At 39.1% G+C, this 14,923-nt stretch overlaps 1 protein-coding gene across 1 annotated transcript in view; it reads right to left on the bottom strand.

Moving 5' to 3' along the window:
* The window catches only part of GNA13 (G protein subunit alpha 13), a 40,930-nt gene that overhangs the window by 21,128 nt on the left and 4,879 nt on the right, over positions 1-14,923 (bottom strand). The window contains exon 2 of the mRNA XM_075014979.1: positions 13,659-13,885. Within this exon, the coding sequence (XP_074871080.1) occupies positions 13,659-13,885 (227 nt within the window). The remainder of the gene's footprint in view (positions 1-13,658; positions 13,886-14,923) is intronic.

Raw genomic sequence — 14,923 nt, 5'->3', positions numbered from 1 at the left:
ATATGCTCTAGGTTACCATAAAACAAACACAGGCAGCTACAAATAGGAGGGAAGTGAGGAAAGAGGAGCACAAAGATTCTATATTAAAAAAATTAAACAGCATTAATCTGAGGTGTCAATATGTTGTTTTAAATGCAAAAAAATTGGATTTAAAATCAAAACTACTAATCTGAATTTAAGCATTTCCCTTAATTTGCCTCCAATTTGTTCCAACTAGTACTTCCTTTTTTTCCACAGTTCGCTATATACTATTCTAATTAACTCTCTCTAACAAGGGTGGTTAAACTTAGTGATCCCCCCCAGGACGTATGACAATCTTCGTAAATTTGAGCACCAGGTTGCACCTGCGTGAAGGCTTTGGGCCTGCAGCAAGCTCACGATGCTCGTGGCTTCAGCAAACAGGAGGCACCTGCTGGTGGCTTTAGCAAGAGTAGGGCTCAGGATCCGAGTCCCAGCCCATGCTTACAGCATGGCTGAAATCCCTAGGCCCTCCAGCCCCACCCTCGGGGCGGGTTCCCAAGCTTGTCTCTTCTCCCGCATCTGGTAGGTGGATAATAAAGAGGGGACAGAGGGGCTCTGCAAGCCACGATTTAAACATAAAAAGAGCTGCATGTGATTTGCAAGCCACTGTTTGGCCATCCCTGCCATATAACGCTATGCAAAGAAATATCAGCTTAAAATCTTAAGTACCATGGATACCATAGCCACGGCTCAGTTTACACTAAAGAAAGATTTCTAGTTTTGAATGATCTTATCCACAAGGAGGTAATCAATGAGGGGTCGACATTTTCTCTAAAATGTACAAAAAATAAACCAATTAGGTAGTGTATAACTAAGCTGGGTTTGTGTACACAGAGGTCAAACGGGGGCACGAGCAGGGAAAGGAAAAAAAAACACTTTCTAAAATACTCCTCACTGAAGCTTGTTTTGCAAACAGCCATTACAGAACAGCTTTCAGTTGACAGCAACTGGAGATACTATCAAACCCAAGACCCAGACAGTAAAGTGCATTGTATAGCATTTAGAATCATCCAACCAATCCAAAGCTTCAACAAAGCTGAACAGCCCTCGGCTGTGTAGAGACTTGTACGTGCATGCAGTATCTGAGGACAAAGACACCACTGTAATTATTGGTACATCTATACTACAGCCTGGATCGATGTTCTGAGATTGATCCACTAACAGTCGATTTAACTGGTCTAGTGAAGACATACCAAATTGAATATAAATCACTCTTGCGTCGAGCCTGTTACTTTACCCCAGATGAAAAGAGTAAGGATTGATTGGAGAGCTTCTCCCATCAGATAGCCCCACGGTAACAACTTAAAATATGCTGACTCCAGCTATATTATTCAAGTAGCTGGAGTTGCACAGCTCACACTAACTTTCTGCTGTACTGTAGACAGATGTAACCCGTGTCAGTTTTGCTACAGCACTAATTTCAACTGTGAGGATGACCTCCCTAAGACCATTCCAGCTTCTGCCACAGAGGTTCAAGTCAGCCCAGTGAACACTTTTCTCTTTTTTTTTTTTTTTTTAAGTGGGAACTATACTGAGTGCGAAGGACTTGCGAGTGCCAAGACACCAAATACTTTGTGAAAAGTACTCAGCTGTTTTAGTCAGTCAGATCCAGAATGGAAACTAACCTGTGACTGTAAAGCAAAACAGAATGCTGTTCCAATTATTACTGTTTCAATTCCCGAGTGCAGAAGTTTCTTCATCTTTTCCTTCCATATAAAGTTTTAGTGTTACTTATCAAGTACCTGCAGCAGGTACTTTTAAACTATGACTCTTTGGAATCCCATTCCATTGTGATCTGACAAAATTTCAGGTCAGAACATTCATCTAACCACCACTGAAATCAACTGGAAGCATGCATTGACCAGGGAGCACATACTATCCAAGACCAGACTGCCACCCTTTCAAATACTATTTATACTCTAGAAGCATCTATATGCTTCAGATGTATGTGCTACACAGACTGGAACCAACAGAAAAAAAACTTTTTTCCTCCTAATGCACTGAGCCGCTAGACTCCATGACTTCATACATATGCAACTCAAACTACTTTTAATCCAGCCCTGAAGCAAGAGTGAGTCTGCAAATCTGTTGCTCATCATTCAGAGCTATGCTCCTTTCTAAAAGCAGCTAGTTTGCACAGATCATCTCTCAAGGGTAACAAAAGCCTGGCAAGCACTAATCTGCCATATGGAAACATATCAGCACTACAGTGTTACACTGAATACCAGTTACAAACAGCAACAGTGCATTAAGTCACCTTCCTATATTAGGGGCAGCCAACTTTAAACTAGAGATTGTTACACTTAGTGCTGTGTATGCTATGCAGAAGACAACTTGGACTGGTAAGGCAGAGCTTCATGAGAACAGCGACCATTCATGCACTTGGGGTAAGAAAATCAGGATTCTAATGAACATGAACTCATTCCCTGTGCAATCTCTTAAGAGAAAGACAGCAGACCACAAATTCAACAGCTCCTCCTAGTCAGTCAATTTGACTATCTAGCACAGTGGTTCTCACTGGTAACACCTTTTTCACAGCAAGTATTGAGTGCAGAGCCCATATAAATATTTATGAAGTGCTTTTAATTTAAACACTACCATAAACACTGGAGTTCAGGGGGTGGAGGCTGACAGCTTGTGACCCCAAAATCCCTATTTAATAACCTCAAAACCCCCGAGGAGCCTCCACTCCTCAATCTAGCAGTCTATTTGAACTGAGTAATGGAAAATTCTAATTTCTTTGGCTCAAGGATAACATTAAACCAAAGTAATTAAACACTTTGTGGCATATACGTGCTACCTGTTAACATTTTGATTATATTTAAGATGTAAAAATCACAGCAGCTTGTGAAATGCACTAATTTTATGTATTAAACATTTAAAAAGTGACATAAGAGCCAGAAGAAAAAAAGGCAAGTGTCACAAATCAACAGCACGGAAAATCTTATGCACAGCACCCAGATGCAATACAAAGCAAGTGACATTTCACATTAGTTATGAGACTTCACAACAGAAATGCATATTAGAGCAGAGGCTCCCAACTTTTCCACACTATTGTACTCCATTTCAGGACTCTGATTAATCTTTCTAGTGTATCCCCAGGTTTCACCTCACTTAAAAAGTCCAACAAAACTACAAGTGTCACAACAAGCTTACTGAAAAATTGCTTCTGCTCATTTTTAACCAATTATATTTTAGTATATCTTAGAGAATATAAACGAGTCCTTGCCTTTATGAAATCTGAGTTTGTACCAACTTCACTAGTACTTATGTAGCCTACGTAGAACTAGGCAAATATTTAGAAGAGTTGATGTACCTCTTGGAAGACCTCCTGTACCCCGGTTGAGAACCACTCCACTAGGGGAAAGACTCTATCAGTGCTTTTTGAAACAGAGGTTCAAACAATCTTCATTAAAAATACGAACCTAAGCATGAGATAGTAAAATAGAGCATAAATTCTGTTCATGTTTTAGCTGATGTTAGATTAAGTTTGCCAGAAAGTCTTTTTCCTGACTGAAATTTCTGCATCCCTCCCCCTTCACTCACTTGTAGACTATTAGGAAACCACAGAGCACAGTCAAACTGCTAAGATTCTAAAAACTGAACCTCTCTGATCCAGCACTCTCAACCAGCAACACTGATAATTCGTCATAATTTTAGTTAGCCACACGACCATTTCTCATGGGTGTAACTGAGTTTCGGGTTATCCCATGAAATTTGTTCACAGCCACCGGTGCTGACTCTCAGAAGTCTGTGTTATTTAGTTGTAATTCACCCCTAAATGTCTTTAAGAATCCAGTAAGGAGTGGAAGTATTGGTAATGCTGCTAGACAATATTAACTTCCCATGGTCTGGCAAATTCTCTTGCTCAGTACTGGTCAGGTCCCAAGGGTGCCAAACTAGAGAGTTTCAAGCCGGGCTCACTTTCAAACCATTGCTGTGGGACGAGATACAACACAAAAGTTCAGGTGTGTTTATGTCACTACAATTAGATTACTGTTTTGTTGTATATTCTGTAGCAGCCCTTTAAGATTATTTTGAGTCTTTCTTGTTCCTTAGTGACATCTTAGTTAAGTGAATTTTCCAGATCTATTCTTCCACTCCCTTATAATTTCCCTTAAATAATTCCCTTTTATTGAAATTTATCATGCTTGTCTCAACTGATGAATTCAGGGAGCTGTTTTAAAGAAAGTACAGCACAATGGGTTAAGAGGCTCTGAAAAATGGGTGTTTCATGGGAATGGATCTTATAAAGTCCAAGACTGCTTGCTTTGAAGCATCCAAATGTACATCAGGGATCAGAATTCTGTGAGGAGAAAGGGGTCATACATACTGTTTAGATAAAAATTCCTTACTCTTTTCAGATGCATATAACATTTGTGACAAGTACAGGCATTAGTTCCAATATGTGAAGGCATAAATAATCGTTTTTCAGTTGCCAAGCCCTGCTCCTTGATCTCTATTGATTCATCAAAGATGGACAGCAACTGGGCTTAAGGTCTGATTTCTTATTAAATTTACTACATTGATTAAGTTTAAAAGGTAGAACAGAGGCCCAACTTCAGATGTCCATTCTTGGACATACTTTATTTGACAAAAAGTTGCTTGTGTTCAGTCTAGAAGCATGTGTTCCAGCATCCTCTTCTCCATAGTTCCCTCTCATTACTCCATGCTAATGGCAAATTAAATCTGGACCAGACTGAGGCCTAGTGTTACAATAAAAGACTTAGTTGTTAACTTGATATTGACTTAAATTAACAGTATTGCTCATGAATCACTGACTGGTAGAAGTGCAAGCTCTGGATCAGTGCTTTCTGTATTTCCAAGGTGCCTGCGATCCAAACACTTCACAGTGTATCAGTAAATAGATAAGCAAATGCAAAACTTGATTAGCAGAACAGTTTGCCTGAGTAAATTAGATTAATTAGTACCAATTACAAGCAGCTACTTTGCTGCCACAGCCAACAGAAGCACTTGAACTGCTTTCCTTCTAGACAATAAAGTAAGATGAGCTATGCTCACATTTTCCTCACATCTGCTCTGGGGGTCAGAGAGATTGCTATGTTGCATTCATAGAAGAGTTATTGCTTGAACATTGAGTTTTGTTTAAAATATTCTAAAACTATCCAATAGAGTATTTCAACACTGAAGGCACAAACTAGCTGTAACCTGGGGGTGAGGAAGGGTCCACAGTGTAGTCAGTCAGAATTCCTTGCTCATGAGAAGACGCAAACTTGGTGCCCTTAAAGAGCTGTATCCAGTTTCCCTAGAACAGATACAACATGGGATACAGCAGCACAAGCTGTCTCCCACACAACACAACCTTGCCTGATTACATCCTCTTCCTTGAGGACTGAGGTAATCTCTATAGCCTTTTACTACTTCATCTTTGCTAAAAATGAGAACCTTTGTGCCAAGTGAGGTATTGTTTGACATGAATGACTAGAACTGCACAGAGAACAAATTCATTCCACTAGACACCTAAACAGGGAGCTTTGTTACTAAGGCTGTTAACCAGGGAAATCCAGCAGCAGCCAGCTGTGCAAGGCCCGAGCATCCCCAACCACAAAGGAAATGGGCCCCCACAGCCACACCGGGGCTGGGCAGCAAGGCCTAGATTAAAATGGTTAAGTGCTATCATTTAGCTTAGATTGGTAATAAAATTGGGATGTTAAAATGGTTAACAGTAGATTTCAACTGACAATTAAGGGATATAAACCTTTCTATTCAATTAGAAATCCTCATGTTTCCTAGCCTCTGAGTTACTACCAACTTTACCACGGCTGTACCATTTAACAATTCAGACTACATGTACCAACCTGTGCTACCTTCAAGTTTAGTGGCTAAAAAAGTCAGCTCTGAACGATTATGCCAATATCCTGAACACTGCATTGCAAGTAGAGCGTGGAAAAACTCTTTCACAAGTTGCAGAAGTAATTACTACAGAAATCAAAACAGCAGAGACACCCTGAACTATGACCACTGCAATCAACTGGTAGGTATGGAAAGTGTGTCAGCATTACTTTAACCAGCAGATACACAATTTTTTCTCATATCATGCTCTTTGGCCATCAGACATATAAATAATAGTATATTCAAGAGGGCTGTCAAATTTCATTTTTTTGAAACAGATTTAGCAAGGATGAATTGATAACAAGCTTAAGTTTTCGGCTTTTCTCACTCCTATGTGTCAAATTGCTAAGGAGAATAAAAAAAAACCAAAACCCACAATTAAGTGACTACCCCAGAAACAAAATGCTTATCAACTGCACGGCCAGGAACAGAACCTGGTCTCTTGGTGTCTTAACACTGGACTATTATCACTTCACTCAGTTAATAAACTTTAAAACGTCAAACATGGATTACGTTTGATTTGGATGAAAGGGCTTATAGGAAATGTATCCTTGACTGACTCTGGTCGTTATGGTGTCATATATGTATGATGTTTCAATGGATAGGCTCTTATCTCAGCAGTGCCCGTGTCCTCTCTGAAAACCCTATTGTACAGATGGGCAACCGAGGCACAAACCAGCTAAATTACTTGCCTATGGTGAGACACGAAGTTTGTAACAGAGCAGGGAATTAAACCAGGATCTTCCACATCTCAGCCCATGGAGCCATCCTCCCTGCTAGGAAGGTTACCATGCCTTAAAAAGTAGTCTGTATATGCAAATTAAATATGTGCCCCAGACCTCTGGCAAACTGCCAGCGTTTCCAAATGGAAAGAATGTATAAGTACACCAACATTCTGGATACCCAGTTCAAACATACCAAACATTCTGTATTTCATAAATCCCAAAGTGCGCACAAACATTTTATCAGCTGCCCTTCACAAGAAAAGCAAATGTATCGAAAGGAAACTGAACTTGCAGGGATAGATACATACCACACAGAAAAGACACTTCACCAGCTAGGTACAGGGTTTGGAACCACAAGAGGCAGTGTGAGCTGAACACGGCTAACAACAACATACCACAGCTTGCTGAGAACACAGCATACTGACATGCAGCGTGAAATTTTCTACATTTTGGAAATATGTTGCAGAAAAAAAAAAAAAACTTCTCTGAAATGCAATCAAAACCAACTCACACTATGTGATCAACCTGCTATATACCATACGACAGCTCCCCGATTATTTTGAATTTTGTTACCAAACAGAACAAGTCAATGGACCCGAAGGGGAAAAAATGTTGGTTAAGGGAGGAACACACTGCCAGGACAGAATTACTGCAAAAATGAAATTGCTGACAGGGAAACTAACCTCATTTTGGAAAACAAGGAAAGCCGACACAAGTTAGTATGAAGCATCACTGGAATGAATACTCAAAGTTGTTTAAAAAAATATTTTTTTATCTAATTGTTTGCATGGCCCCTAGGCTAAGCCTAAAACATACTTTAACCCAGCTATTTCACACTATGTGGGATTCAGCTGTCAGCTTAACACCATGTAGTTGATACCATGAGCTTGATAAAAAAGAAAATTACAGCTACCTAGCTACAATTTCAAGGAGGTGGATTTGGTACAGCAACAGAAAAAACCCTTCTGTCATTACAGGGTTTACAACATCTTAGGATAACTGCAGCACTGCAGATATATATCGAAGACATACTCACAGGAATTAAGGAGCCTGAAAAGCTGCAAACATTTTTGGCCAGCAGCCCAGAATACTCTAACATGAGAATTCAGGCTTCTTCACGTTGTCTAAACTAGAACTTAACGCAAATGTGAAATTTTGTAAATTACAAATTATATTCTAAAGCCAAAAGATTTTTTTTAAACTAGGAAGTAGCAATTCAAGAATTTTATATTCCTTAGGAAAATCTGAAAGATGTGAAAGGCAACTGGAAAGTGAAAACAATGAGAAGTCCAGTGGCATCTTATAGGCTAACAGATTTTTTTGGAGCATAAGCTTTCGTGGGCAAAGATCCACTTTGTCAATCTGGAAGTGGACTGTCTGCACATAACTCTGGGAAGTAATTTTTTACTGCTACCACTATCCCAAATAGGTGGCACAGATAACAATTGTAGCCATGCTGGTTCCAGGATAATAGAAACACAAGTTGAGTAAACCACTGAGATGTTGTTTCTTGGCATCTTATGCAAGCATGACTCCCACAACAGCCTTGTTGCCACTTGGTGCCATGCAGCAGCAGCTGGCCCCAGGCAGCGCAAAAAAAGTCTAGAGACAGAACCACAAACTCCCTGCAGGGGTTACTTTTAATGTGTAGATGCACTCACAGTGCTAATACCAAAGAGATATTTCTTGGGCTCTCATACAAATATGAGCCCACAGTCATGGGCTTGCTGGTTCCCGCTTCGGTTTTCCTGTTACCCAATTCTAGTGCATCTGGAGAGCAGCGGTCAGACCAGAGCACTAAAGGGGACTGTGGGTTACATTCAGAACCCCCCTGCAAGCTAATACATTCGATTTTAAGACATGGTGCTTCCCCACTAGCCTTTAATCAAACTTTAGAATTCACGTTTGACACTATACTAGTCAGGTAATGGCAATATTGCAATCTTGTTATTAATGCTCCCAAAAAAAAAAAAAAAAAAAAAAAAAAGAAAAAAAAATCGAGCTAATGGTATTTAAAGTGAAGACAGTCATGCGGTAATATTGAGCTAACTGCCTTAAATTTGAATTTCTCTCAGTGTAAATGCAGCCTTACCGGATCAATTTCCATCCCTGTGACCTTAAGAGGTTATTTATCTCACTCTCTCTTCAGCAACCCAGTCCCACAAAAAGCAGTTACAGTAAATTCTATTCTCTCCTCTCATCAGGCCATTTAGGGACTCACTGTACCTGAGAAAAGCCTACCAAGAATCAGGATTATTTGCAATATTTTATCGCCTTATAATAAACTGAATTAGGCAGAGAATTCAGCATGGACAAAATCCCATAAAAATTTCACCTTTCCATTTGCAACATGTAAAGCTACAACAAAACTGCAGCAAAACTAGCAGCAAAGATTTAAACTGAACACGCCTTTTCCTGTTTTCTATAATCTGATCTTACTTGTAGCACTGCTTCTAAGTAAACAGGAATCCAGATGTTATGCACATAGTTTTCACGTTATTTCAAGCATATTAGCAGCATCTTTCTGCAAATGATGATTCCACGGATGAAAGTGGAATTACTGTATCCACATCCTTAACTTTCAGTCCTACTTGTAAATTACAGAGGAGGGGGTTAAAAACAGCCTATGTCCAGATTATGAAGGGACATGCTGTCGAAGAATTGCTCAAGGAATGTGACGTGAGGAAAGGCTACTTCATCAAGTGCTGATTCCAAAACTCTAAATCCATCTAGAAGTTTCTGCATCTGATCCGAGTCTTAAAATCTGAGTTAGAGACCAGACTGAAGAGTTGAGTCTCTTTAAAAACAACGGGGAAAAATCCGAGAAGGAAATCCTAACTTCCCTGCCACGCTAGGAAATGCACCTCTCATGAAGCAAACACTGACACTAGAAGTTCTCTTCAGGTGCCACTAACTTTGAAGAGGGTCTCAAAAATAGCTTAAATCGCACAAATACTCTACCAACATAAACATAAAAGCCAGGAAATCCTTAGTTAAACTGTCAGATGCCCCTTACAATCTGTAATTTCACTTTCTCCATGTTACTTCTTCCACATTTACCACCCACAAAAAACACATGCTTCCTCCCTCCACCACCACCACACAAAGTATTGCACATTCACACTCCAGGCCTGTGGAGTGGTTATAAAGGGAGGTTTTGTAACTGAACGGAACATCGACTTGGTGCTGCATTTAAGGAAACTGTTAGTGTAAATGACAGATTATGTTTAACTGAGTCATATAGGAAGACAGAGGAAACAGTTTATAATAGAATGTACTGGCTTAGAAATTTGTAATATTTATTAAGTGATAGAAATGTGGGTTCTCTACACAGTCAATGACTGTGGTCAGGTAGCACTGCAGGGTTTGAGCAGAGGAAAGAAGTGGCATGAGTACGGTGGATGTGGGGAGGAAACATGAAAACAAAATCGTGGCTGTGTATGCAAGGAGAGTCTGAAGTTAAAGCCAGGAAATTCCTAGTTACAAGCTATGTTACTGGATTTAATCACTTCAAAAGCCAGAATCATTTAATGAGATTTTTGTCTGAAAGACAGTCACTATAAAAGTGCTAAGCATTACATTAAGCTTTACACCTCTTTCTATTGCCAAAGCACTGTACAAGCATTGGATCTTCATAAGCACTCCTGAGGTAGGAAAGCAACCACCCATTTTGTTGCCCCAGTTACCCAAGTCAATGGTTTTTTTGAGACCACACCAATTAGTGGCACAGTAAGGATTAGAAGTTCCAATTTCCACAAAGAGTAACCCTGTGTCTTAAGAAGCTACAAATGTTTTCACATCCCACCACCCTTCCATTAAGTAAGGTTAAGATGATTCTTCAATACCATGCTCCTGTCTCTAGTTCTAAGTAGCTTGTCAATACACATCCCTTCATCCAGCCCCTTCTCCCCCAGGACTCATTAAATTTGTTATAAGGATAGACTCGATCTCCCATAAGAGTTCTACTGTTACAAAAAAAAGTTTAAGGTGTACCTCTCTGCCCGTGATTTGTTCACCTCCCCATATATGACAAGTGAAAAGTTTTCTTTAAATCTGATGGAAAGCATGGGCTGAGATGCATACAAATTTCTAACCTTACCTCAAAGCCTTGCATAACTCAAATTTTCTGCTCATTCTCTCCTCCCACCACCTTAATTACTCCTGAGACTCCCTCCTGAGCAACACTTCTGCCTCTTCCTTCCAACACCATGCCACATATTTGAACAACCTCTTCAATCAAACCCACTAAAATAACACTTTCACAAAGCCATTCAGCAATGGCTCACCAAAAATCTGTACTCTGTGAAGCTGGCAATCATCCATTAGTACGTAAGAGCCGAGCCTAACCTACCCACATTCTCAGCTTTCTGAGGCAAGAAACACTGCGCTCAATATAGTAGTATCAATTAATTAGCTTCACATGTTTATAATTTGGTGCATATACCTTGATGAGTTTGAAAAATAACTTCGGCAATAAGCAATACAAATATACACTAAGTTTTAAAAAAAAAAAAAAAAAAAAAAAAACCCACTCAGTCAAGACAGCTACTATAATTTACTTTGAAAAATTTAGATTGTTAGTCCAGAAACGTCATCTCTAACAGATGTACATTCAGAGATTGTAATTTGGAGACAGTTTGTTCAGCCTCTGGGGTGAATTTTAGAAGACCGTAGCTAACACTAGCTCCAACTCAAACAAACAAAACCCCAAAAACCAACTGTGCATACACCGTAACTGTCAAAGCACATTTGATGGACTTAAGAAGATTTGAAGCTAGCAACACATGGGAGCTCTTGAACATAAAGGCTGATTACAAACATTAAATATGACTAATGCAATGATTTTTTCTATGAACAGCTTTCAAGATGAACTATGTGGTTTAAAGAACTCAGTATAGTCATATTTTTATGAAAGTTAAAATGTGGCATAACCACCTTTAATCAGGAATATCACCTTCCCAGGAGAAGAGCGCACTGGTAGAAGTTTTATTCAACTAACTCTTTTTCCAAAGACAAAAATCCTGTTTCACTTCAAATTCCTGTGTTGGATTCACACTCTTTATAGCCAATCCCACTGCCTCAGCAACCCCCCCCACATCTTAACATACAAAGCAACCAGTCTTGCTGCTAAGCAGGTCCCCATTATGCATACTGCCTGAATGTATGTTTTCTGCAAGCCCATCTAGCCTCAAAATGATACATATTTAAGACGGTATTTACACATCTTATTTTAAATCAGTGTATCCAACAGCCCATAAAAAAAGCTTAGGAAACATCATGGGCTATGTTTCAAACCTCTAATAGTTTCACAAGTAATCCCTTATTAAAACGCACAAACCTAGGTTGTTAATTTGAATTGTAACTTGATTTTTCCCCCTTCTGGTTTGTTAAAGAGGTGTTAGTCTTAGTCTACCTACACTGGTAGCTAAACAGTACAAGTTCTGCCATCCCTAACATAACTCAATAGTTCACTTTCGTAGACTAGTCTAATAGCTTCATCTTAACTTTGAATTTTCATTTCATTTCACAATATCAACACAAGTAGCAGAACTTTAACTTGGTATGTTAAAGTCAAATACAGAGTTCCTAGGTCCAAGACTATAGCTGCATTATTGGACTGGAGTACACAAAAGCTAAACATGAAAAACATTTAAAAAGCACAATAGTCATGAGAGAAACCTGATGCAAAGGAATGAAACTGATGTGTTTGGGTATCTGCTTTCCTACTCTGCTACAGATAAGCCAAAATTAAATAATGCATGCAATAGAATTATAGATTCCAAATTTCCCCTTTAAAACTGTACAGTAGGATAACAGTCCTGATAAAAATGAGATGTTATGGGTTTTCTGACAAACCAAGGATTGAAGGGTTTCACCAGAGGAAGAAGGCGGTGTAGGTGTGGTAGATATGGGAAGGGAATGTGATGAAAGCAAAATCATAGCTGTGCATTGCAAGGAAAGGCTGATAACAGTTTATAAAACCAGGAAATTCCTAGTTAAGTTAGTGGACTAATCATTTGAAGAACCTGAACTATAAACTAAATCTCAAAATGCATATCCTCCAAAGTAAAATAAAAGCAACCAAAGTCTCTTGCAGAATTACTTGGTATACACAATACAATCACAACTATACAGTTATTATGTAGCAAGTGAAAACATGGAAATCAATTGTTAAAGCAAGGAACACTACACGATATCACCTGCATACGAAAAAGCACCATTATAATAAATCCACAAGTTTTATCCGAGCTTCCGCTCTTTAGGAAAATCAGTTTAATGTTACTCTATGCTAGAATATGATTATTAGCCAAGAATAGGCTTTTCCTGGCATAAAGGCATACTAAACAATTTTTTGCATCTATTTTCATACCAGTTACATTAAAAATGAAACTTCCAATGGGTTACCATCCTGTGTTTCTTTTGCCATCCCATACAAACTATCCAACCTAGAATCAAGCTGCTTAATTAGTCCATATAGCCAAATGATCAGGAATGTACAGAGGGAATGCTTGCAAGATTGCTCAACCTGCAATAGAACAGCGGTTTAAAAACTTTTTTCTGTTAACTTCTCCTAATAAAATCAAGTCTGTACCACCACTTTCAAAACAAAACAAAAAATCCTACGCCCCCCGCCCCCCACAAGAATACTGGGTACTGATTCTCTCTGATAGCATTATAAGTAGTATCAATGGACTGAAGAAGAATTGTCTTGCAGTTTGGGCACAGGAATGAGACTCAAACCATCCAGATTCAACTTCTAGATTTGTTGTAGTCTCAACACATGATCAATACACAAGTCAACCTTAATGAGATTCACTTTTCTCATCCACAAAGTGGGGACTAATACCTTCCTTATATTTTGTTTCAGATTGATCTACCTTTCTTGGTAGAAAGTAAAAGCTTCATATGTAATCCCACAGACAAGCTTCTAGGTAGGCCTCGTGACAAATCAATGGTAACAGCCCAAGGAGACATTTAATTTAGTGTTTACTGAAAAATAATACAAGAACACCACATCATACAAATTTCATTGACAGCATTAAGAAAGCCACATCTTACCAGTTGGAATTCTCTGCGTCTGTCATAGGCATGCTGGATTCCACTATCTGCCCACAATGATTTAATTGCAGGAAGGTACTGTAAAAAAACCTGAGTCTCCACCATCCCTTGCGCCACCATTGCGGATCGAGTATCAAAAGCCATCATCTTATCCCCATTTTTCTGGTTGGCAGGATCTCCCCAAGGAATATGAAGTTTCTCTCGAGCATCTACAAGGACTCTTACACCTTAAAAAAAAAAAAATTGAAAAGTTACAGGATCAGATATTTTCAATATCTGCCATGTCTAGTTATTAACTAGGCCCTGAACCTACAAACACTTACAATGCATCTGGCTGCATGAATGTTTAAGTATTTGCAGGGCTGGGATCCTAGCTATAAAGGCTCTTCATCTCAGTGTAACATGAAAACTGTCAACATCTGCAATCAGAAAATGCAGTTCCTTTTGAAGAACATAACCAGCAACAACAGTTAGGCCCACATTACCAGAATTTTTTAAAATCTTGTACTATGTATACTATGGACCACAAATATCATCCCGCACAGAGTTAAGCAATGTAAATTACTCAGTAAAAAAATGTCACCAGGCCTATTTCTATGCAGTGTTGTTGCTGTTTAGGTCCCAAGATATGACCCACAATGTGGGTGAGAGAAACACCTTGTATTAGACCAACTTCTGTCAGAGAGGTGACAAAGTTTTCCAAAGAGGTCTGTATAAATTTTTAAGTTTCTTTTTCTCAGCAACAGAAGCTGAGCCAATAAAAGATATTACTTCACTCACTTGGTCACTTTACAAGACCTATTTGTCATGTCAAAAACTCTAAAATCAGTTTATGGCTGTTGAATTTACCTGACAAGAGCCCAAGATTTCAGGACTATAAACTAGTTATGCTAAGCATCATTTCAAAATAAATGGGAGACTCCAACATCTCCTTACAACACAGTTGGCAGATAACATAAAAATGCCTGTATCAGATCAGACCAATGGCCCACACTGGCCAATATCCTGTCTTTTAACAGTGACCACTGCCAGACACCTCAGAGGGAACAGAACTGAACAGTTATCCATTCTCTTTTGTCCAGCTGCAGATTCTGGAAGTTGAGAGGTTAGGGATACCCAGAGCATGGAGCAGAATCACTCACCACCTTAATCAACCACCAGTGGCCTTTTTTTGTACCCAGATGTACTTTTGATCTTCACAGCATCCACTGGCAATGAGTTCTACAAGTTGACTGTGGACTGTGTGAAAAAGTACTTTGTGTTTG

The sequence above is a fragment of the Carettochelys insculpta genome, chromosome 20 (assembly GCF_033958435.1).
Source record: "Carettochelys insculpta isolate YL-2023 chromosome 20, ASM3395843v1, whole genome shotgun sequence".
NCBI lineage: Eukaryota > Metazoa > Chordata > Testudines > Carettochelyidae > Carettochelys > Carettochelys insculpta.
Note: the sequence above shows the minus strand (reverse complement) of the source record. Positions and strands in the feature narration are given on the sequence as shown.